Source organism: Neovison vison, chromosome 3, assembly GCF_020171115.1.
Source record: "Neovison vison isolate M4711 chromosome 3, ASM_NN_V1, whole genome shotgun sequence".
NCBI classification, from domain to species: domain Eukaryota; kingdom Metazoa; phylum Chordata; class Mammalia; order Carnivora; family Mustelidae; genus Neogale; species Neogale vison.
This window is the reverse complement of record NC_058093.1, coordinates 25778370-25803838: the sequence shown is the minus strand read 5'-3', so window position 1 is coordinate 25803838 and position 25469 is coordinate 25778370. Positions and strand designations below refer to the sequence as shown.

The 25469-nt window shown below is 37.5% G+C and overlaps 1 protein-coding gene across 3 annotated transcripts in view; it reads left to right on the top strand.

Moving 5' to 3' along the window:
* ABCA12 (ATP binding cassette subfamily A member 12) overlaps positions 1-25469 on the top strand; it is a 217092-nt gene that overhangs the window by 29243 nt on the left and 162380 nt on the right. The window contains exons 1-2 of one of the 3 annotated variants that reach the window (XM_044241546.1): positions 19053-19149; positions 19344-19625. In XM_044241546.1, coding sequence (XP_044097481.1) covers positions 19557-19625 — 69 coding nt within the window. In that variant the 5' untranslated portion in view covers positions 19053-19149; positions 19344-19556. Of the gene's footprint in view, positions 1-19052; positions 19186-19343; positions 19626-25469 lie in introns of those variants that run through there. The other 2 variants (XM_044241545.1, XM_044241547.1) reach the window with 2 other exon arrangements.

The following is a 25469-nucleotide window of genomic DNA, read 5'->3' as shown; positions in this document are numbered from 1 at the left end:
AGAAAGATGTTCAGCAACATGTTTCCTAGAAAGAACTTTGGACCTAGGAGTCATACCTTGTCAAATCTTAAAAATTCTTTATTTTCAACCATGGAAAATGTTTGGCAGTTGAGAGCTTTTTGTTGGCATTTTTAACTTTTTTAGATTCAGAATTATAAAAAAATTTGTTTTTGCTTTTTCTTAAATCTTAGTGAAGCCTTGTTTTGTGCAGTATGCTTAGTGTGATTAATGGGAACAGAATGTGTTTGGGGTACTTCATTTTTCCTTAATATGTTTTTTTTTTATTCATGATTTTCATTATGAATGAATCAAAAATGTTTTTATACACAATTTTGGAAGTTTTTCTTCTGTAGAAATTCTGAAGATGCAGAGTTACCATTTTGTTTGTGGTTCCTCCTTTTAGAACATGAAGATTGCAGACTAAGTCCTTTTCTTGAAATATTTGAAGCCTAAATATAATTAAATAACTAATAGAAAAGCATCATTCTTAAAAGCTATATTATTTATTGTGGTAAGTACTAGTACATGAAGCAATTCTACAAAGATTAGAAATATATTAAAATCTAATCTCTATTTGTCTGTTTTTTATTATTAATTAGAAATAATTATTAGGCTAAGAAGTATTTTATCTGTAATAGTAATGTATTGCTGTATCAGAAGTTACCCCAAAGCTTAGTGATTTAAAATGGTAAGCATTTACTACCCCCAGTTTCTTGGGTAAGAGACTTACTATCTTCTCTTGGACTTTTTGGGTCAGGGTCTTGAGGTTGCAGTCCAGATACTGGTCAGGGATGCCGTCATCTGAAACCTCAGCCAGGGCTGGAGGACCTACTTCCAAGTTGGCTAACACAAATGACTGACTGGCTGGTGCTGGTTGTTGGCTTGAAGCGCATTTCTTCCTATATGTGCTTCTTCATAGGCTGTTTATGTGTCCTCACAACATGGTGGCTGGTTTCTTAAAAACAGGTGACTCAAGAGAGAGCGAGGTAGCAGCCTCAACGTCTATTTGGACATAGCTCTAGAAAACACACCATGTGATTGTTATTTACAGTGGTCAGTTTTATTTAGTAGGGGAAATACTAGAAGAGAGCATTAATACCAGGACACGAGGAAGTGAAGATTACTGCTTGCCATCCTGTTACTGCATTAGTTTTTGTAAAAGTAGCAAGCTTGTGCAGTCTCTCTTAGCATTCATATTAACGGTCAGTCTGGTTTCCTAATTACTTAAAAATTTCAAGGTTCTTAATTTTTTTGTACATTGAATTAAGGCTGTGAAAGCACACCATTGTAGCAGTGTTTTAAATCTTGCAATAATAAATGTACATTTATATGTCATTTGACATAGAATTTCAGTATGGCAAACATATAAACAAATTTTAATTCCAAATTACTTGTAGATATTTTACCAGTGTTTGAAAAGAACAATTAAGATAATAATAAATCCAAACATGTCTTATTCATATTAATGACTCAAATTCTGACTGGGTATAATGGTAGCATACATGATGACGTAATTTTCAGTCACAACAGGATCAGGGATGTCTGAAATGGCAAACACTCAAGTACTTGAATTTTCATCTTCCAATGGCTAAGGCCATAGGGCAGATTTTGGTCAAGTAATGAGGCTAAAGGCAAACTTCAGGACCGTTCTATCACAAAAGGCTTGAGAATTCTTTTTTTTTTTTTTTAATATTTTTTATTTATTTATTTGACAGAGAGAGATCACAAATAGGCAGAGAGGCAGGCAGAGAGAGAGAGGAGGAAGCAGGCTCCCTGCTGAGCAGGGAGCCCGATGCGGGACTCGATCCCAGGACCCCGAGATCATGACCTGAGCCGAAGGCAGCGGCTTAACCCACTGAGCCACCCAGGCGCCCAGGCTTGAGAATTCTGATATGAAACTCCATCTCCTCCTCTCTAAAGAGCCTGGTGCTAACTCTTACAGGACTACAGTTGTCTTAGGGGGTCAGTCTGGATTGGTTGAGATCCTCTTTGCCTTTTCCTCCCTCCAGGTTTGCTGTGTGCCAGAACGTTTGAGGTCTGAAGAGAATTCAGAGCCTTAATTCCTGATTATAAATGGCTCTTAATCTTTAGCATGAAGACTCATTTTTTTAATGTTACGCTACATTTTATTGCTTGGGTACTAAAGAAATTCTGCTTGTAGTCAGTTTCACAAGATCTTTTGTGAATATTTCCATCAGTTTTTGGCTCTCAACGCTAAAAGCCTCAATGATTAAAATTTAGTCCATATTTGGAAAAGAACAGAATCCACTCATTCCCTTCCATTATCTTTCTATTCTAACTCATCCCTAAATAAAATTCCCCCCTCTTCTCATCGTTGTAAGACAAGCAAACAACACCTCTAGGTATGTTCCTGCGCACTATCTGAGGAACAGGTTTTGGGGAACCATTTGACACCACTAGTACTTTGCTTTCAGTTCTTTCAGTAAAAGAACCCAGAACACTTTATGTATGACCACAAGGTTAAAAACAATTCTCCAAGTTTGGTAATTAATACAGAGTTTGAAAGTCTTTTCCAGTCTACATAGCCTGTTTATGGTGGCTCAGTATGTTGGGGATAAAGCCTCTGGCTTTTGTATTTCTTCTCACTCTCTGTGATCCTCTTCAGGATGATGGCGGGATTTATTGAGGGCTGCTTGCATGGTCTGGACATATCAGGAGCCAGGTTGACAGTGAGGTTTGTGAAATGGGAGGCTCCCAAATCCACATTCATTCTGGACCCTCATGGTCTCTACTAGAGCAGCAGATCTTGCTTGTTCTCTGTACTTGTTACCCCTGAGATGGTTCTCTGTGATGGTTTAGAGCATCATGCTGGTTCTCACCACCAGTGGCCATTTGGCAAGACTGTTTGTGTAGTACTGGAGTTGCCCTACACTGCAATATCTTTCCTGTTCATTTAATGACATTTATAACAATTGTTTGAAACCTTCCCAGTTTTATGATTCATAATGTTCCTTCGTAAGACGTAGAGAACACTTAAAAAAATTACTGAAGGGGCGCCTGGGTGGCTCAGTGGGTTAAGCCGCTGCCTTCGGCTCGGGTCATGATCTCGGGGTCCTGGGATCGAGTCCCGCATCGGGCTCTCTGCTCAGCGGGGAGCCTGCTTCCCTCTCTCTCTCTGCCTGCCTCTCCGTCTACTTGTGATTTCTCTCTGTCAAATAAATAAATAAAATCTTTAAAAAAAAAAAATTACTGAAAACAAATGTACTTTTTTTTCCCTTCAAGTATTTATATATAGGTTTAACAGTTTCAGCAATTTTTTTGAAAATTAAGAGTTAAAAAATTTGAGAGGTTAGTTTTAAAATACCTACAAAGTTCTGCTGCGTTTAAATTTTTATTTGGTTTCAGTTCCATATAATTGCTGAATACCTGCATGCCTTCAAGTTATTAGGGTCCTGTATCTAGTTGGTTCCACTAGAGAAGCAGAACCATCAGGAGATGTACATTAAGAGATGTATGGCAAGGAGTTGCTTATGCAATTATGAGGGGTGGTCAGGCAAGTCCAGAATCTGTGGCCCAGGATATTGGGAAGGGCAGGCTGGAGCTCGGCAGTAAAATGCTATCCATGGGCTGAATTTCTTCTTAATCACAGAAGCCTTGGTGTCACTCAATAAAGCCTTTCAACCATTGAATGAGGCTCACCCAGATTATCTAGGGTAATCTCTCTTATTTGAAGTGAACTGATTATGGACTTTAATCACATTTAGGAAATACCTCCACAGCAACACCTAGATTAGTTTTTGGTTGAATAACTAGGGACTTAGCCTAGCCAAGTAACACGTCTAGACAATCTCAGGACCCAAATTGTTTGCAGAATTTCTCACTGTTGCTTATGATCTAATTTTTGTCCATGTTCTTAATCATAGAGGTTCAGTGTGCATGGTTACTTGATATTTTTGGATATTTAGATATTTAAATGGATTGATTCTAAACTACAAAGAAGAGTCAGTATAGTCAGTATATTCTAAATATAGAAAATGTGTATTTGTATAAGTAATACATAATGGCATTAATTACTTTAAATCTTTGCTAGTTCAGGCTTTATATTTACCCAGAACCTTCCAAAGACCAGTCTCCTCTGAATTTAAAGTATAACCAAGAAATCTTGATTTATGCTCAAATAGTTTTTTTAAATGCCATGAACAAGTCATTTACAGCTGATTTCCTTCTGCTGAAACCATAAGTTTTTCTAAAACATGCATATGCATTTGTTTGATACTACTGGGAATGTATAATTTCTGTATTAAGTCTACCTCCTTTTTTTCTCCCACTGACCCACTACAATTATAGTATTTACTTTGCTTCACTATATTGTGTTAATGATGTCAAATCAAAGCCTTAATATAAGTAAAAGAACAAGAAGAATTACAGCTATGAAAAATCATTGCTGCAGAGAATTGCCACTTGTAAACAAATTTAACAGTTCTTTTGAGTTTGAGTCCCAGAAGCAGATAGGTCTAACAACTATTATCATTTTTATACTATGAGAGAACATAGATAAGTTTATCAGTTCACTAAAAGACTGAACGTTTCTACCACAGATGATCACTTGACACATAATTGTTCATAAAGTTTTCATCCAGATGAAGCGGAAGAGACTTACTTTAATTTTTCAGAGTATCACAAATGTGAAAGCCCCCAAATGTTAAATCTTCAGAAAGAATGCCCATGCCCCTGAGAGTTATGTCACAGATCACAGAGGGGTCTACACTTCTACTCAAACTGCCTTGGGTATTGGAAAAGTAGAGAGTGATAATATTTCATAGGCCTTGATATATAATTGAATACTGCCTTGAGTGTGAAATAATTGCTGTGGAATTAATCTCATTATCTTCCCTGATTGTCATTGTTCTGGAGGTTCCAAGTGATCAAGCTTTATTTTAGCCAGTAGTAATAGTAATTAACTGTGAGAAGTTAGCAAAATTTTGCTCCTTGAGCAGCTGTTACCAGAGTTTCTTATGGAGAGAGTACAGCCCTGAGTCTAGTGACTTACATTTAAGCTTTGGTGTAAATGTATCCCTTTGGAGTCTGAAGGTGAGGATGTACCCAAGCTTCAGAGAAGGAGGCAAAGTTTCTCAGGAAAAGAAAAGGAAAGAGATTCCTGGAAGAATGAATAGTGAAGAGAGGAAGGAGATGGGAAGGGTAGAGAAAAGAGGGAAAGCCAGTGACATTGAGAGTTGACACACTCTACCAACTTGTGGCCCCACTAAGGGTACCAGTAATGACACTAAGATCACCAAATACTTAGCATGCATTTTTGTTTTTGTTTTCTTTTATACACCATCATGGGTTGAGTTTCTCTCTGGGTTGTGTAGGGTGTTAACTCAAGCCATATGCATAGACATAGGAATTTGGGGGCAGAGAGGCCTTAGCTAACATCTAGGTTGTTTACATTTGTCTAATCCTTTAATTCCCCAACAAATCTGTAGACTATTATCCCATGTTCTAAATAGAGCATTTGAACCTCAGAAATTGACCTTGCTGGAAAGTGACAGAATGGCCTCTACATTCATCTCATCACTAGATTTTCTCTGCTCTTTCCCCCAAAACACTCTGCTTCCATGTTAGTCAAAACAAGCCTTTAAATAAGCTCTTGTGGTCTTCTCTTCCACTTATGATTTGACATTTCTATTGTGGTCCCTGGTTTAGGGAGTGACGTTGCTATATCAAATGGCATCTTGTCAGTACATCAACAGAACTCCATTTCATGGGCTCCTTGTGCTACACAAAATGCTTGTTGTTTGCTCTAAGCAATGAACTTTCTTTATTGAAAGAGGGTTGAAGATTTGAGGGTTAAGCTGTAGGCGAGAACAAGAGCTTTAGTGGTGGGAAGGTTTGTGCAAGCCTCTTAGAGAGTTTTGAACAAGTTTCTTCTCTGTTATAGTCTATAGCTAGATCACAACCAACTTTCAGAATAATTCCATGATCCAGAGAGAAAGCCCAAACAGGTGCAGAATGGCCAAGATGAGCATTGCAGTCATTCAAATTTTAGATTAAGATGTATTTGTTTTGTGTTTCATGTGCGTGTCTCCTCCTAGGATGAAGATTAATCTATGAACTTAGTAAATCAATTAATGATTGTATAGTTATTTAATTTAAAGTGATTTTAAATTTGTGTGTTTAGAAAAATACTGTAGTTGTATCTATATAGTACAAAATTTGGTTCAAAAGATCTGTCCAGTTCTCTGTAGCATGACTTTACTGATATCATGGCCATATGCTCCATTTGTCACATGCTATCATTAAAGCACTCACTAAAATGCATATCTGGAGGGCCAGATGTTTCATTTTTATTATATACCATTTTCTTCACATTTACAATCCATGTATGCTTATATAAAGGCTAAGTTTTTGTGAATGGTGCTTTACATACTTATGCATATGCTTTGTATCTCTGGTTCATAAAGAAGCATGTATGGGTGTATATATATACACACATGCCATTAAAAAAATATATGTATATATACATATATATAAACATACATAAAAATGGATATTTTTGAGTATAGACTTTTGAATTTATTCCACCCTATTTAAAAAATACATTCTTTTGTGAGATTAAGAGTCACTTATGGTTTGTCTCCCTCCTGATCCCATTGCTGGGGGGAGGGGGGCTGGGAGAAGGGAGTGGGGTTATGGACACTGGGGAGGATATGTGCTATGGTGAGTGCTGTGAAGTATGTAAACCTGGCGATTCACAGACCTGTACCCCTGGGGATAAAAATACATTATATGTTTATAAAAAAATTAAAAAAATTAATTAAAAAAAAGAAGAAGAAAAATACATTCTTTTGTTCAAAAGTCAAACTACAGATACCAATATATATGACAACTGGTTACTCCCTTCCATTTCTGCCTGATATTTTTCCTCTTTGTTTGTTCCAAAACATTGCTTTCGAAGGTCTGATGAAAGGAAAATGTTATTAAAAGATGGTATGTAAAGGGGCAGAAAACAAAGACTTTTTTTTTCTTTTTAAACATTTTTAAAATGTAAGTTTAATTAAGTGTAAGTATTATTCATTAACATACAATGTATTATTGGTTTCAGAGGTACAGTTCTGTTGATTCATTAGTCTTATATAACACCCAGTGCTCATTACATCACATGTTCTCTTTAATGTCCATCACCCAATTACCCCTTCCCTCCATCCCCATGTCCAGCAACCCTTAGTTTGTTTCCTAGGATTAAGAGCCTCTTATGGAATGGATTATTACTCAGCCATCAGAAAGGTTGAATACCTACCATTTCCAGCTACATGCTTGGGAACTGGAGAGGATTATGCTAAGTGAAATAAGTCAAGCAGAGAAAGACAATTATCATATGGTTTCACTTGTATGTGGAATATAAAGAATAGTGCAGAGGATCATAAGGGAAGCGGGGGGGAAAGTGAATGGGAAGAATTCAGAGAGGGAGATAAATCATGAGAGACTCTGGACTCTGGGAGACAAACTGAAGGTTAGAGAAGAGAGGAGGGGAGTGGGGGAATGGGATAACCTGGTGATGGGTATTGAGGGCACGTGATGTGATGAGCACTGGCTCTTACACAAAAATAATGGATCATTAACATTACATCAAAAAGTAATGATGTACTGTGTGTTGGCTAATTGAACTCAATAAATTAAAAAAAGAGTCTCTTATGCTTTATCTCCCTCTCTGGTTTCATCTTGTTTTATATTTTCCTCTCTTCTCCTATGATCCTCTGTTTCATTTTTAAATTCCACATATGAGTGAGATCATATGATAATTGTCTTTCTTTGATTGACTTATTTCCCTTAGTATAATACCTTCTAGTTCCATCCCATCATTGCGAATGGCAAGATTTCATTTTTTGATGGCTGTGTAATATTCCATTGTATATATGTACCACATCATCTTTATCCATTCATCTGTTGATAGATATCTGGGTTCTTTCCATAGCTTGGCTATTGTGAACATTGCTTCTATAAACATTGGGGTGCAGGTGCTCCTTCAGATCACTACATTTGTATCTTTGGGTTAAATCCCTAGTAGTACAATTGCTATGTCATGGGGTAGCTCTATTTTCAACTTTTTGAGGAACTTCCATACTGTTCTCCAGAGTGGCTGCACTAGCTGGCATTCCTACCAGCAGTATAAGAAGGTTCCCCTTTGTCCCCATCCTCACCAGTGTCTGTTGTTTCCTGAATTGTTCATTTTAGCCATTCCAGAGGTGTGAGGTGGTATTGCACTGCGGTTTTGATTTGTATTTCCCTGATGCTGAATGATATTGAACATTTTTTCATGTGTCTGCTGGCCATCTGGATGTCTTCTTTGCTGAAATATCCATTCATGTTTTCTGCCCACTTCTAGATTGGATTGTTTGTTCTTTGGGTGTTGAGTTTCATAGGTTCTTTATAGATTTTGGATAATAGCCCTTTCTCTGATAAGACATTTGCAAATATCCTTTCCCATTCTGTGGGTTTTCTTTTGGTTTTGTTGACTATTTCTTTGCTTTGCAATAGCTTTTTATCTTGGCGAAGTCCCAGTAGTCATTTTTGCCTTTGTTTCCCCTGCTTTTTGGAGAGTGTCTAGAAAGAAGTTGCTGCAACCAAAGTTGAAGATGTTGCTGGCTGCATTCTTCTCTAGGATTTTGATGGATTCCTGTTTCACATTTAGGTCTTTCATCCATTTTCAGTCTGTTTTTGTGTATGGTGTAAGGCAGTGGTCCAGTTTTCATTCTTCTGCATATGGTTGTCCAATTTTCCCAACGCTATTTGTTGAAGAGCCTTTTTTCCATTGAATATTCTTTCCTGCTTTGTCAAAGATTAGTTGAACATAGAGTTGAGGGTCCATCTCTGGGTTCTCTATTCTGTTCCACTGATCTGTATGTCTGTTTTTGTGCCAGTACCATACTATCTTGATGATTACAGCTTTTTAATAGAGCTTGAAGTTCAGAATTGTTATGGCAACAATTATGATGTTGGTTTTCTTTTCAACATTCCTTTGGCTATTCGGGGTCTTTTCTGGTTCCATACAAATTTTAGGATTATTTACTCCAGCTCTGTGAAAATAGTTGGTGGTATTTTGATAGGAATTGTATTGAATGTATAGATGCTCTAGGTAGCACAGATATTTTAACAATATTTGTTCTTCCAGTTCGTGAGCATGGAATGTTTTTCCATTTCTTTGTGTCTTCCTCAATTTCTTTCATGAGTGTTCTATAGTTTTCTGAGTATAGATCCTTTGCCTCTTTGATTAGGTTTATTCCTGGGTATCTTACAGTTTTGTGTCCACTTGTAAATGAGATTGACTCCTTAATTTCTCTTTCTTCTGTCTCATTGTTAGTGTGTAGGAATGCAACTGATTTCTGTGCATTGATTTTATATCCTGCTGCTTTGCTGAATTCCTGTATGAGTTCTGGCATTTTGGGGTGGAGTCTTTGGATTTTCCACATAGAGTATCCTGTCATCTACAAAGAGTGAGAGTTTGACTTCTTTCCTGATTTGGATGCCTTTTATTTCTTTTTGTTGTCTGGTTGCTGAGACTAGGACTTTTGGTACTATGTTGAACAGCAGTGGTGAGAGTAGACATCCCTCCCCTGTTTCTGACCCTACAGGAAAAGCTCTCAATTTTCCCGTTGAGAATGATACTTGCTGTGGGCTTTTCATATATGGCTTTTTTCTCTATCCCTATAGTGTGAAGAGTTTTAATCAAGAAAGGATGCTGTACTTTGTCAGATGCTTTTTCTGCATCTCTTGTCAGGATTATATGGTTCTAGTCCTTTCTTTTATTTATGTAGTGTATCACACTGATTGATTAGGGATGTTGAACCACCCTTGCAGCCCAGTATAAATCCTACTTGGTCATGGTGAATAATCCTTTTAATGTATTGTTGAATCCTATTATCTAGTATCTTGGTGAGAATTTTTACATCCATGTTCATTAGGGATATTAGTCTGTAATTCTCCATTTTGGTGGGGTTTTTGTCTAGTTTTGGGGTCAGGGTAATGCTGGCCTCATAGAAAGAGTTCGGAAGATGTCCTTCCATTTCTATTTTTTGAAACAGATTCAGAAGAATAGGTATTTATTCTTTAAATGTTTGGTGGAATTCCCCTGGGAAGCCATCTGGCCCTGGGCTCTTGTTTTTTGGGAGATTTTTGATTACTGCTTCAGTTCCTTACTGGATATGGGTCTGTTCAGGGTTTCCATTTCTTATTGGTTCAGTTTTGGTAGTTTATAGGTCTCTAGGAGTGCATCCATTTCTTCCAGATTGCATAATTGTTGGCATATAGTTGCTCGTAATGTGTTGTTTGTATTTCTTCAGGGTTGGTTGTGATCTTTCCTCTTTAATTCATGACTTTTTTATTTATTTGGGTTCTTTCTCTTTTCTTTTTGATAATTCTGGCTAGGGGTTTATCACTCTTACTAATTCTTTCAAAGAACCAGCTCCTAGTTTCGTTGAATTGTTCTATTGTTCTTTTGGTTTCTATTTCATTGATTTCGGCTCTGATCTTTATGATTTCTCTTCTCCTGCTGGGTTTAGGCTTTCTTTGCTGTTCTTTCTCCAGCTCCTTTAGGTGTAGGGTTAGGTTGTGTACTTGAGACCTTTTTTGTTTCTTGAGAAAGGATCATATTGCTATATACTTTCCTCTCTTGACCATCTTTGCTGTGTTCCAAAGATTGTCAACAGTTATGTTTTCATTTTCATTTGCTTCTATGTATTTTTTTTATTATTCTTTAATTTCCTGGTTGACCCATTAATTCTTTAGTAGGGTGCTCTTCAGCTCCCATGTATTTGAGTTCTGTACAGCTTTCCTCTTGTGGTTGAGTTCTAGCATTAGAGCATTGTGGCCTGAAAATATGCAAGGATGATCCCAATCTTTTGGTATCAGTTGAGACCTGATTTGTGACCCAGGATGTGATCTATTCTGGAGAATGTTCCATGTGCACTAGAGAAGAATGTGTATTCTGTTGCTTTGGGATGGAATGTTCTGATACCTGGTCCAGTGTGTCATTTAAAGCCTTTATTTCTTGATCTTTTGCTTAGATGACCTGTCCATTTCAGTAAGGATGGTGTTAATGTTCCCTACTATTATTGTATTATTATCAATGTGTTTCTTTGATTTTGTTATTAATTGGTTTATATAATTGACTGCTCCCATGTTAGGGGCATAGATATTTAAAATTGTTAGATCTTCTTGGTGGACAGACCATTTAAGTATGATATAGTGTGCTTCCTCATCTCTTATTATAGTCTTTGGCTTAAAATCTAATTTATCTGATATAAGGTTTGCCACCCTAGCTTTCTTTTGATGTCCATGAGCATGGTAAATTATTTTCCACCCCCTCACTTTAAATCTGGAGGTGTCTTTGGGTCTAAAATGAGTTTCTTGCAGACAGCATATGGATGGGTCTTGTTTTTGTTTTTGTTTTTGTTTTTTTGTCCATTCTTATACCCTGAGTCTTTTAATTGAGGCATTTAGCCCATTTGCATTCAGAGTAACTATTGAAAGATATGAATATAGTGCCATTGTATTACTGGTAAAGTGACTCTTAGTGTATACTGTCTTTGTTTTTTTCTGTTCTTTGTTAGTTTTGGGCCCTCTCTTTGCTTAGAGGATCCTTTTAATATTTCTTGTAGGAGCAGGTTTGGTGATCACAAATTCTTTTTGTTTCTGTTTGTCCTGGAAGCTTATCACTCCTTCTCTTTTGAATGACATCCTAATTGGATAAAGTATTTTTGGCTGCATATTTTTCCTCATTTAGCACTCTGAAATATATCCTGTCAGTCTCCATGGTCTTTCTTCACATATATCACCTCACATTCACTTCTCTGCACCTCCTACCTTGCAGAAAGGTATTTTCTATTTCTAGAGTTGCAGCTCTTCTTTTCTTAGATCACTGGTTGCGTTCACAGATGATCAGAATGATTTGATAGCTACCTAGCTGAATTCCTGGGACAAGATGAAATTAAAGTCTCCTAATCCTCCACCATCTTTGATACCTCATCCAAAACAAAGACTTTTAATTCTCAGTACTCTGGCCAGTTAGTGTTTGAATCATCAGACTTTTCACCTAAAATATTTTATTATTGATTTGAATTGAAGTCATTGACCAGTCCCTTTTCCCCCAGTCCCATTTTCTTTTTCAAGCGAGTTTAGTAATGGCCCACATAGGAAATACATAGGAGAACTGTGTGTTGCTCACAATTTAAAGGACAGATAACTGGGTGACTTATTCTTCCTATACTGAAGGTTTGGAGTTTTAAAATTCTAGGAATGAAAAATTTCTAGCTTATTCAATAAAAAATCCATTTTTTAAGATAGTTTCTGTTCTATTCAAAGGGATGCATGCTCCCACTTGAATATAGAAACCTTTAATATTTGTAATATTCTCTTTTAAATTTCTCTGGGAATAGGCAGTCACCAAAGACTTAAACACATATTTTTTGTGACAAAGGAATAAGTGATACTACATAAAAACATATATTTGTCTTATAAGCCACTTTAGGTTTATGAGGGGAGAAAGACATAAGATAGAAGGAAACAATAGTATTTTTCATTTTCACTTTTTCCTCCTAAGTGGAGAATTAATTAAAACTTTCACTGCAAAAAGAGGTTTGATCTTTCTTTTTTTTTTTTTATTTTGAAGATTTTTATTTATTCATTTGAGAGAGAGAGAACACACACATGAAGTCAGGGGGAGAGGGAGAAGCAGATTCCCCACTGAGCAGGGAGCCCTATGCAGGGCTGGCTCCCAGGACCTGAAATCATGACCTGAGACAAAAGCAGCCAGTTAACCAACTGAGCCATCTAGCCACTCCAGGACTGATATTTCTTAATACTCTACCTCAGATTTTTCCTTAAGTTTTAGTAGGTTGGCCCAAAAAGAACCAATTATTCCTTATTTCTTATCCCTACAAGATTATAGCAACACATGTAATAAAATTACTTAATCCAACATACCAAGCAAATTATTACTCATCCTAGATGAGTAGGTGAGTAATTTTTTGCAAGACTGTAAATCACCCTGAAATTCCCAGAGTCACATGGCTCAGTTGTAAGCAAGATAATCAGTTAGTTTATCAAAACTGGCTTTACTGACAAGACCATGTTATTTGTGATGGGGCATTCTGTATCATTGTACCATCTTGGAGAGAGAAGTTGCCTTATAACTTAGTTTGGAGAGAGTGAGTCTTGTTTTAAGCCCCCTTAAAATATGCCTTATTTCCTGGTTTTGTGGATCAGATTTTTACCAGTTGCTTCCTGACATAGTTATTCTATCCACTTCATCACTGGAGTGCCTCAGTGCTGATAAAGCACCTGAAAATCCTGAATCTGACACCTTCCTCACACCTACCTGCTTCATAGCACTGGCTATCACCACCTTCCATCGCAGGTAAGGTGGATCTTAGGTAATGAGGTATTAGCAATTGGTGCCTCATTATCTTAAGCCTCTCATGGAGCCCCACCCTCCTCTTAAAAGAAGGATGCTGTTATTTTAGCCAGGAGTTAACTTCAGTTTCTCAATGTATTGCACATTTCCACCTGCATCAAATGTACACACTTGCCATGTTTTCTTATTTATGTTTGCTTTAGGAGGGTCTGTTGGAGAACAGGCTTTGCAGACACAGAGGCCTGGATTTAAGTCACTGTTCTGACATTCATTAGCAGTGTGACCTAGGAAAGCTACTTACCCTATGTTTCCTCATCTATAGAGCAGAGATTCTAAAATTGTCCTCACTGGTTTAATTATAAAGATTAGATCCTGTATGCGATGAGCATCCCATAGCATCTTTTTTTTTTTTTTTAAATTGGAAGCAGAGGTGAACCATGAGAGACTATGGATTCTGAAAAACAATCTGAGGGTTTTGAAGGGGCAGGGGATGGGAGGTTGGGGGAACCATGTGGTGGTATTAGGGAGAGCATGGATTGCATGGAGTACTGGGTGTGGTGCAAAAACAATGAATACTGTTACGCTGAAAAGAAATAAAAAATTTAAAAAAAATAAACAAACAAACAATAAAAATAAAGTAAGGTTTGTGCCCAGTGTGGTGCTTGAACTCGTGATCCTGAGATCAAGAGTCACTTGCTCTCCTGACTGAGCTATCCAGCCACCCCCCATCACATAGCATCTTAATGTAAAAGTCAGTTAATGGTGGGAGGGAAAAAAAGAAGTTGTCTCTGATGCTATGGATAAAAACCAGGGTGGAAGTGAAGGAGTAAAATAATGGCTCTGGTTACCATTAAAATTCCTAAACTCTTTCTCTACATCATTGACTCAATCCCACATTTGTTTTGCATGCAAAATAGAGATTTTAGGTCTCAACCACTAACATTTTCTTTTTCTTTCTTTCTTTTTTTTTTTTTTTAAGATTTATTTGTTTATTTGAGAGAGAGTTGGGTGAGGGCCAAAGGGAGAGGAAGAGGAAGAGAATCTCTAGTAGATTGCCTGCTGAGTGCAGAACCCAACATGGGGCTCAGTCTCATGACCCTCTCATCATGACTTGAGATGAAATCAAGAGTTGGACGCTTAACTGACTGAGCCTCCCAAGTGCCCTGCCGCCCCCCTCCCAACATTTTCATCTTCACACAGCATCAGTTTTATTTCACTTTTTCTCTTTAGAAGAGTTGCCAGGAACTTCCCATTCTGAATCCTCACAATGGCATCCTGAGTTCTTTAGCATTCAGGTCCCTCACTCTTCAAATTTTATCTGCTACAGCTTCAACCCAGCTCCTAGATATAGGGGTTCAGAGTTCTCACCATTCTTTAAGAATATAGACTTAATCTCCAACCCAGTGTTTCTGTCCTCAAGGGGCTCCAAGTGTAGGTGAGAAGAAAGACTGACTATTACAGAGGCTAATAAGGAGTTATGTATCTTTGTGAATAGATGTCTATAGTTAAGCAGGCGAAGAGGTGATTAATTTGTCCTAGAGTGGGGGTGTGGTGGGTAGAAGGGCTGGGAAAGGCTTCAGAGAGGTAGCAACACTTGAGTCAGTTATTTAAGAATGAGCACAATTTCATTTTGGGCTGAGGGAGCAGCATGACAGAGCCTGAAAGTGAATAGTCTTCATCCAAGGCGTTACAGCAGATGGCAGCAAGGATGATTGAGAGTGCAGGGACACACCTAATGGAGCTGGCAGGGGCCACACTGGGAACTTCTTTGCTGTTCTACCAAGAAATCCAAAAAGAGCATCCTTCTTTTTTCTTACTTCTGGTGCAATAATTCTTTGTGCACTTATTTTAGCAATGATTTTTCATTTTCAGTAAATCTCTAAAAGTGATTTATGGGCCCCTAGGAAGCCAGGGAAAGCCCTGAAGTTCTTTTCTTTCCTTCGCAGTTCTTTACACACAGTGCGGTACACAGGATTGGAGGCAGCATGACACAGAGATTAAAGTATTGATAATAGGGGTTGAGATCCCTGCTGCTGTTCTTATCATCCCCACTTCTAACCGAGTGAACTTAGGCAAGTTATATCCTCTCTGAATGTCACTTTCTTCCTCTGAAAATGGGGATAATACCATTTTCTATGTGATAGCCCTCCTGTGATGATTCAGTAAGTGCTTAACAAATGTTTGCTACTCAGTTATTCAGTGTTAATTGACCACTTACTATAAGGCAAGATCTATGTTAAATTCCTGTTACACAGAGATGAGTTAAACAAACATAGACTTTATAGTCTAGCTGTGTATTATTATTAATGTAGATATTCAGTTGGTAATATTAAAACAAATTAATGTGTTTCAGCCATGTCAATATCCTATTCAGGGTTGGGCCCATTCCCTCTTGTCCTGGTCCTGGAGTGTACCACATGATGATTGTCTGCCAAGAATTGCTATTCCGGTGCTTATGGTGATGCACAGTTGTGCAGCCCTAGCTGAGCCACTGTTCTAACTAGGTTCAGTAGGCGAAGTGACTTTGGAGGTGATCCTAAATAAGATCAACCTCAGGAGGTTAATTGTGCATGTTCAAAACTAATTCTGTGCATGCCTCAGTTAAATTTGGGCTATTTGAACTGTTCTTCAAAACTTGCCTTTACTGGAATTTAGGAAAGCAGAATGCTGGAATCCTCAGATTAGCTAATTTTTGTGGAAGCTATTTCATGATAAAGCTATATATTTTTTGGTTTTACTGTTAGTGAACTGAGCACACAAAAACAAATACTACCTAAGTTCTGGTAGACTCCTTGTTTGATAAAGGGATTGACACGGAGTAGAATCACCAACATCAAAGAAAGGAAGTAGAGGCAGATATTATGGTCTGACACTTGGAAGTCATCCTAAAGACAACGTGGGTCTGCTGGCCTCTGACAGAAGCACTTGGAACACTGAGGAGTGAGGCAGATCACCATGATCTGGCCAAATAGAGTAATTGAACTTCTCAGTACCACTATAGGAATAAAATATGTCAGCAGTTTACTGGCAAAGGTATTCATTCATGTATTGTGTATTGTTTTAATTTGCCTCTGTTTATTTGCCTTTTTTTTTTTTTTTTAGCTTTTTCATTTTTAAAAAACCTTTTTTAGCAACTGTATGTCCTGGGTATAGCTTATTTCTGATTGCTAAGGGGAACTCCTAAAATATCTGCCAAAACACCTTAATCTAAGTCAGGAATAGGGCACAAATCTGTATCTTTCTCTGTGCAAAACAAAATAAAAAAGAATTCACTATCTTTAATGTCCTTCCACATTCTCTTCTGTTTCCTTTTGGTTGGTCTAATAATTGCCTTAAGTTCTATTGTGATCAGAGATTATGATTCCTGATTTACATAAGCTAGAGCTTCCAAGATTAATGTCAGCTAAGGCCTTTTCTGAAATGAAATCATAAACGATGCTTTCAAAAGTAAATTTTAAAATAAATTTGAAAACCTTTCAGGAGATAGTAGAAAAAGATATGGCCAATATAGATGCCAGAATATAGATACTTAGAGTAGGGCAAAATTTGGAGGTCTCATTGTCTATGTACCCCACCTTAAACTACTTTCAATTATGTTTTGTGAAAGAATACCACAGTCCCCAAGTAGGTGTGTGTGACATTTGGAGTTATGACACTATGTGCCTTCTAGTATAAAGGAAAATCTTATATATATTAAACTCTTAATGCATAGTTTTGAGATTACTTTGAAGAGATAAATTTCCTGGAAAGTCATGGGTTGTAATAAAATACATAATCATCATCAGGAAATTAGATGTAGTAGGTGAAGGTGTCCAGAAGAGCCTGAGAGAGACTCTATAACCAAAGTTAAACCAACGACAGAACAACTCCATGATTATACTGGAAAGATGACAAGCAGCTACCAAGAGAAACGATTTAATACTTTTTGAGCTGACCTCTCACCTGCATCGGTCACATGGTGAGTCAGTAATTTTAAGTGAAGTGACTGGACTGAAAAAGTGACTCTGTGCACCTGTAACATCCCTTGACATGTAGAATCACATCCCCCAATCCCACCTTGACTTCCCAAGTGAATAGTATTTATTTGTGAACCAAACCATTAGTGAGTTGTAGACTATAACAGATGGTAGAGAAAGAAGGCAGGGAGCAGGAGTTCAAGTCATCTTCAGAGCTTGAGAAAACCAGAAGAATCTTGGACACTGAATCCTGGGAGTGGTGAAGGAAAGTATTACCTCCAGAGGTGCCCAGTGTCTGAAGCACCTTGTCTTTAACCTTGTTCAGAAAAAAAAAATCCAAGGGCCAAATTCTAGATATTCAGGACTGACTGCCTAATGGGGATTAGACTTGGAAAGACTCATCATAGTTGGGACAGAGCCAAAGTTGAGGTAATGGGCATGTGCCAGCATGGCTCCAGTCAGCCCCAGGCTGGTTTCCATCAGCATTGCAGAGTGGGCATGGGCACCAGGAAGCTGAACCATGTTTCGAACTCAAACATTGAAAGGAGAACTCACACATTGCTTTACTGATTTCATGCGTAGAACCTGAATCAGTCATGGAAAGGTGTGAGGAGCAAAGGAGAGTTTCACTAGCCTTGGCTCAAATAGTCTCTTCAATATTTAATTAAATTCAGCAGCAGTTATTGAGCATTAATCATTCTAAAGCATTTTGATATAAAATAGTTTATGATCTTAAACATTTGACAATGTCGTGGAAAAAAAATAAGAAATTCAGGGTCCTTGAGAGAAACATAAAGAACTATGTTGGATTCAAAGGCGAGTGAGAGGATATCCTAAGGGTATTTATTCAAAAGACATCATGGAAGAAGTCAGCCTGAGGATTTGTGGTAGGAACTTAGAGAGGGGGGAGTTTATCCCAGGGGTAGGAGCTTAGAGAGGGGGGAGTTTATCCCAGGTAGAAGAGATGGCATAAGCAAGTCAAGGACCAGAAAGCAGAGGTATGTTTGCACATTGTAATATATATGACTTTGGCAAGCAGTCAAATATTTATAGTAGGCTATTGAAAAATTGGCTGGAGCCAGATTGTGGAGGCATTGGTATCAGAGAGAATAGGTTGTCATTAAGGCATTTAAGCAAGGTTACTCCTGCTTAAACCTTTATGCCAGAGTTCTTCACATGTATCCTGAAATCACAATTAAAATTACTTAATTAGAAAGTACCTTGAATAATTTAAGTATAGAGCCTTTTTCTTTTCTCCCAATTTATAATAGATTTCTTTTTACTGATTTGGATATTCAAGTGCATTAGCACTCTGCTGTATCATAAATTCCTAGGTCAGCTCGTGTCTTCTTTAATTATAAAAGCCTAAAACAACATGGCTTTCCTGTAATGGATACATGAACCCTCATCCCCCAAACGAGGGAATCCATTGCATGTCATTCATGCCATCTACAGCCTACCTTTTATTTTCTGCAATTTGTTTAACCTAATAAATTATAACAGAAGGTGAAACCTAGCCAACATAGTTATTTCCCTCCAAGTCAAAGTGTTCAGCTTAAGTCTAGGCATTGAAACTTTCTCCATAGAGGTTGAGGTTCAGAGTGTTTTAGCTGAGCCTTACTGAGTTAAAACATCTTAATGACAATTTAAATATTATGAGTCACTGAGCCAAGAGCCTGTAAAATGCTGTGTCCTGCCTCTGCTACAGCAGACACTACGTAGAAAAGAAGGCAAGAGAATGTAGGACAAGTCCTACTGGCCTGGCAGGAGTCCCACCTAATTCCTTATGACGTGTCCAATGCAGATGACACCTTCTGGAAGGTGTGGATAGGCAGTTAATATCATGGAGAGTAGGAGGTGTGGTTCAGCTTTTTTTTTTTTTTTTTTACAGTAGGGCATTATCTGAATGACACTCATTCTCTCTTGAGGCTGGACTTCATGCAATAAGCAATAACTGGATGTTATTTTAAAATAAGCAAAGCCACTGACAGGTCTGGTCTGTGTTCTTGTTTCAGAGGAAGAGTTGGTTGAGAAGTGCTCCTTGGTCAAGGATTAAGCCAAAGGAATAACTGAGCAGCAGAAGAACTGTGGGTTTCTTACCCCAGCCCTCAGGAAAGCTATGCCGTGAAAAGGCTTTGACCCACTGACACTGCAAGTTGGACAAGGTACCAGTTCTTCTGTGGAGTGGAAGAAAAGAAAGGAATTCTCTTGCTTGTGGTGTTTGAAGGATGGCTTCCCAGTTTCATCAGCTTCGGGTCCTGGTCTGGAAAAATTGGCTAGGTGTCAAAAGGCAGCCGGTGAGTAGAAAAAGGGAAGGGGGGTCCCCAGGGGCAAGACTCCAGGCAATCCTAAAATGTGATGTTAGTAGAGGTAAAAAGAGAAGAGTTTCAGGCCATTTTCTAAAGCAGGAATGAGATATTTAGAAAACATCCCTATATCTGTTGTACAGCGAATGGGGCAAGTCTAAACATACCCTCAAAACTGCTTTTTGGTTTCAGTAAATTAAAAGGATAAACCGGGACATGCCCTGAGCAAAGAAAGGGATATACTTTGTTGCTGGCTGCGTTGGAACTAGTGTCGAATTCTAGGTTTTAGGCCAAAATACTTTCAGAACTTTTCTTAATAAATTTAGTTAAAAATGAGATGAAGGAAAATATCAGATGAAAGGAATAATAAATGGGCAGAAATGCATTTGAAACTGAAATTGATGGAAAGCTTGTTTGAAAAGATATAGAAAGGAAATAGTTTGAAGGCTGTTGGCATAGAAAAGCTTCTACAAAATTTCAGTACCTAAAAATTATTTATTAGAAATGACAAACAAGAGTCAATATATGTGCCATGCTTCAGGAGTGTTATTGAATCACTTAACTTTACAGCTACAGTCTGTCTACTCCATTTATTGGAACATTTTTTTTTGTGCTCTTACATTCATGTTTGCTTTTGAAATTACAAAGCCAGCTATTAAATCCTCATCAGATAGGGTGTAGGGAGATGGAGAAAGGAATTGGCTTCTTTGGGTTGTCACATACTCAGAAGAATGTTTGAAAACCAGAGAAATTCAAGAAGGCACTCCAGATATTTCATTTTAGAGTGGTAATTCCTAGCCTCAAATATTCGAATAATATAAATATCATGCAGATAATGGGTGTCCTAGAAACCAACATTTCATCTGTGTACCTTATCTCACTCTGAGTTTGATGGCGGTGTCTAATGTCTTACTTAAATGTTCTGATGTATATATTGAAAAAGAGAAGGAATGTTCACCCACCTTTGTCAATGTTGAATTTAAAATCATAAGATTATATGTGATTTCATGGGTGTAGGGTTTGGACATAAAATTTTAAATCATTAATTTTTTAGTTAAATCATGAGCGTTCCTTTTCAGTTAGAAACAACAGAAAATAAAACCTGTCATAATTATTCCATGGTAGGTTCTATGTGAAATTCAGAAGGAAAAGAATCTGGATAGGTGGATGTGATCAAAAGATGAGATTTGGATTCTTGGTTCTGCCTCTCAGAACTGCATGACCTGAGTAGCATACCTGTTTCTCTGAGCACTGGTTTTTCTCTTTGCAAAATGGGCCCACGGTCTACCATATTTGTCTCATAGAGTGGTAAGAACCAAATGTGCCAGTGTATTTCAAAGTGCTTTGCAAATGGTGGACACTTGGCATGTAGATTATGGAGAGATTTGGAGTGATGTGTTTGTCATATTTTATTCAAAGTAAGGGTAAAAGGAAATCCAGGAGAAGGGATTGTGGGAGAGAGGAAGAAATATACAGTACAGTTCTTAAGTGATGAAAACTCACTAGTTAAAAATAAAAGCAGAGAGGAACTTAAAACATGTCTGTTGTTACTGATAAACTGAATGCTGAGGTTATATATTTTCCTTACAACTCCATTTTACCAAAAAATTAAAAAAAAAAAAAACCCTTCAGGTGAATACAGTTTTTTTCATTGAGAAATTTTATCTTTAGAAACTTTAATAAGTTCTTGCCTTATCTGTAAAGTAGCTGGGATATCAATTTTCTACTTTAGAGTTTGTCTCCATTTTAGTCAATTTCTGCTGGATATGGCATATTTAAAGGAGATGGAATTCAGGCATGCTAATACGTTTTCACCATGATACCTTGTATTATTCTTATGTAGTCAGAATCCCTAAGAAGTTTGTGGTAATTATACTTTTGCCTAAGGAAAGAAAATACATCATCTTTTAACTCATTTGGGGACATCAGAGGATTCAGATCTTAAGACTACCTTGAGACCCAGGACAGGTTAAGTCTTGGTTGCAGGAAATGAAATCAGAAATAGTTCTGAATTTGTGGAAATAAAGAGGACCCACTTGAATCCATTATGACCAACTAGAGAGACACGAGAGGCCTTTAGAAAATGGTGGTGCCCAAAGGAGAAGGAAAAACAATCCTAGGTGGAGGGCAAGAGGGCAAAAAAAGGCACATCCATTCTTCATAGCTTAGCTCGGGCCAGCCCTCTTTTCTGCCCTTAGAAAGAAGACTTGGGGACACAGGTGGAAAGGATGTACATGTGGTAGGGTTATCAGGGAAGGATGAGACAATGAAGAGGTTGGAAAGTTAGGATTAAAGACATAAAAGATGTGAAATGAAAAAAATTGTGAAAAGAGAAAATATAAACAAATTAAAAGAGAATGTGAAAAGAAGAGGTATATAAATTTGAGGAGGGGACATAGTCTCTGTGAAGCAACTGGACTTTGTCATCACCAAGCAATTATTTAAAATGCAAGTGTTCTTATTTCTTTCATAATCTTTTTGAATGATACTTTAAAAAGTGTACTTTTATACCTAAGAAAATAGAAATGAAGTTGTGTGACACTGGAAATTTATAGTCTTTAATGAATGTTAAAGAATAATCACCACCAAGACATCCTCCTCCATTGTATATTTAAGAGATTCTGTCACAGAGCAAGATGGTGGGAAGGTTAGTCTGTATAGGATGAAGTTAGGAATCTACTAATGGAGAAACAAATGACATACAAGGAAAAAAAAAACCCAAGAAAAACAAATATATAGTAAAAATAATAGAGTGGGGATTACTGAGGAAATACATTATAAAAATATATACTAGGATAGAAAGTGAGAAAAAGAATTTCAAATACCTATGTAGTTTAAGAAATAGAAAGATATCAGGATAAGCAAAATGTTGAGTTTGGCTACAAAAAAAAAAAAAGGCAGGATCCTCGGTTTTGGAGGTGACTTCCCTCAAAATTGTTCTGAGGGTAAATGTTTCTCTTTAATTTTTTAATAAAATCAAACATCAGAATTCTGAACTATTTGGGATTATCTAATCCCAATTTTAGCCTTAATTTTACGGGGCCTAAGTGAGCTCAAGGAACTTGTCCAAGGTGACACAGTGATTTTAAAGACTCAAAGTCAGATTTCCCCCAAAAGAGATTTATTCTTTTCACTACCTCCTGCTGCCTCCCTCCTGCCACTGAGTTGAAATTCCTTTTCCAACATTCTTGGATCCCAACTCAGAGTTCAGCTTGCCAGTGAAGATCATATTTGCTAAAGAGGCCTTAGATATTGCTGTTTTTTAGTATTAATGGTTACATCAACTCTCAATTAGATGGAAAAAAAAAAAGACTGCTAAAGGAGTGTGAAAAAAATACATTAAGCACCAACAGAAATGTTAGGTAATACAAAAAATCAATTAGATGCAGTTGTTATCCTGCTGGGCTTGTAATTTAATTCTAGAAATAATAAAAAAAATGAAGATACATTCCACTGGAGATGGTTAGCAACAGGGAGACTCACCTAATGAGATGCTAGTTAATGATAGGAAACTGAGTCCTGGCACAGCAGAGACTGCAGGATCAAAGACTAGATAGTGCAAGATCAGAGTTTATCTTTCATTGAAAGATGATGAATTCTAAATCAGCATATCAAGGATTGACTTCGGATCTCTATAGAAGTGGAATCTAATTCCAGACTTACCGACAGAAGAAGGAAAATTACCTTGAGCTGTTTATTTTAATCTAACTATTTGGCTGGGGGGTCACATTTTAGTTCAGTTGGCAATAGAACCAGGTTTTCTATCACAGACATTCCCACAACTTGACTGATTTCTAATACTTTGGTTTTTTTTTTTTTTTAAGATTTTATTTATTTATGTATTTGAAAGAAAGAGAGAGCAAGCACGCACGTGAGTGGGGAGAGGGGCAGAGGGAGAGAGACACAGAAGCAGACTTGACACTGAGTGCAGAGCCCTGTTCAGGAATCATGACCCTAAGATCATAACCTGAGCTGAAATCAAAAGTCTGCATTTAACCAGCTGAGCTACCCACATGCCCCTGATTTCTAACCCTTTGGCTAAAGTTAGATACTTTCTCCCCAGTCCCCACCTTTCTCATATAACATCCCCTCACAGTGTCTAGAGAAAGAGGAAGTGCTAGCTTCAAAATTTTGGAGAAGTTTGTCTATGCATGAAAAAAACTTTTTTGATTGAAGCAATTTAGGATTAAACTGTAATCTCAAATTTCTAAATTGGATTAAAATAAACTAGGTCCTGAGCAATTACCTGGTCAAATATTCCAGGCCCATTCACCTCTTCCAGATCTAAACCATTTATCCCCTTAATCCCTTTTAATTGTCCAAAAAAATTTGGATCTACCTGTTGATACTGGTGCTGGCCACATGGCAGACATGCATATTTAGTTTAGTCAAACAATAAAAAGCAAATGAGGGACACCTAGGTGGCTCAGTCACTTAAGCATCCAACTCTTGATTCTGGCTCAGGTCATGATTTTTCAGTTGTGACATCAAGCCCTGTACTGGGCTCTGCACTGAGCTTGGAGTCCGCTTAAGATTCTCTCTCTATCCCTCTACCCCCACCTCCCACTGGCACACTCTCTCTCTCAAAAAAAGAAAAAGTAAATGAGATGAAGATGTTTTAGAAGTGAGAGTGATAGAAAAATAAATTAGCTTAAAGTCCTATAAAAGGTGGTATTTTACTATGCATCATAGAAAATTTACCAATCTCAAGGGGTGCTTGGTGGCTCAGATAAGTGTCTGCCTTCTGCTTAGGTCATGATTCCAGGATCCTGGGATTCTACTTCTCTCTCTCCTACCTGCTCTTGCTCTGTCTCACTGTCTTTGTCACTATCTCTGTCCCTACCTCTTTCTCTCTCACAAATAGATAAATAAATCTTAAAAAAAAAAAAAGAAAGAAAACTTGCCAATTTCCCAAAATGTATTATAATCTGTAAGTATAGATTTCAGAAAGTGTCCCCTATCCCAGTTTTTAGAAGAGTCATTTCTATGGATGGCGGTGTTCAGTAGCAGAAAGCCCAATTAACTGAGAGCTCTGCCACTTCTGTTTGCTTGTTTTGGGGGTGGAAGTAAGGTTTATTCCAGACTAAAATACCAGCCTCTTACTTCAGAATGTGAACCTTGGAATATTCCTGTTACCACCAAGTAACAGTCATTCTTGATTTATGAGACAATGCAAAAGGAAAGGAACAGGGAGCGGAAAGAAGAAACAATGTGCTTTGTATGTGGAAAGCTGGGCAATTTTTACTTTGAAGCTTGTTACGATTCTAGGGTTGCCTTGGTGGCGTAGTCCTTTGAGTGTCCAGCTCTTAATTTTATCTCAGGTCATGACAGAATCAGGGTCTTGGGATGAACCCCACCTTGGGCTCCATACTGAGCTTGGAGTCTGCTTGGGCTTCTCTCTCTCTCTCTGCCCCTCCCACTCATGCTCTCTCTTTCTACTAAGTAAATAAATCTTTTTTTTTTTAAAGTTATGATTCTAGGTTATAGGACAATCTTTACATGATTTTCAATGAAAATCATTTACACTGAACTAATGAAAGTATAGTGATCTTGATCAAAGCGAGTTAGTACTATATCCTGCAGTGATTTGACTACACAGCTGAATGATTAACTGTGCAGGTGCTGAAGCCAGGCTCCCTGGGTTCAAATACCAGCTCTGCCATTTAATGGTTTATGGAATGAAGACTTAATTAATCTCTTTAAGATTCTGATTTCCCATCTGCAGGAAGAAATGAGGTGATTATATTAAATGAGATAATGCATGTTAAGTATTTAACATAGCATCTTACAAAATCTAAGCAGTCAGTAAATATGAGCATTTATCATTTGGATGAT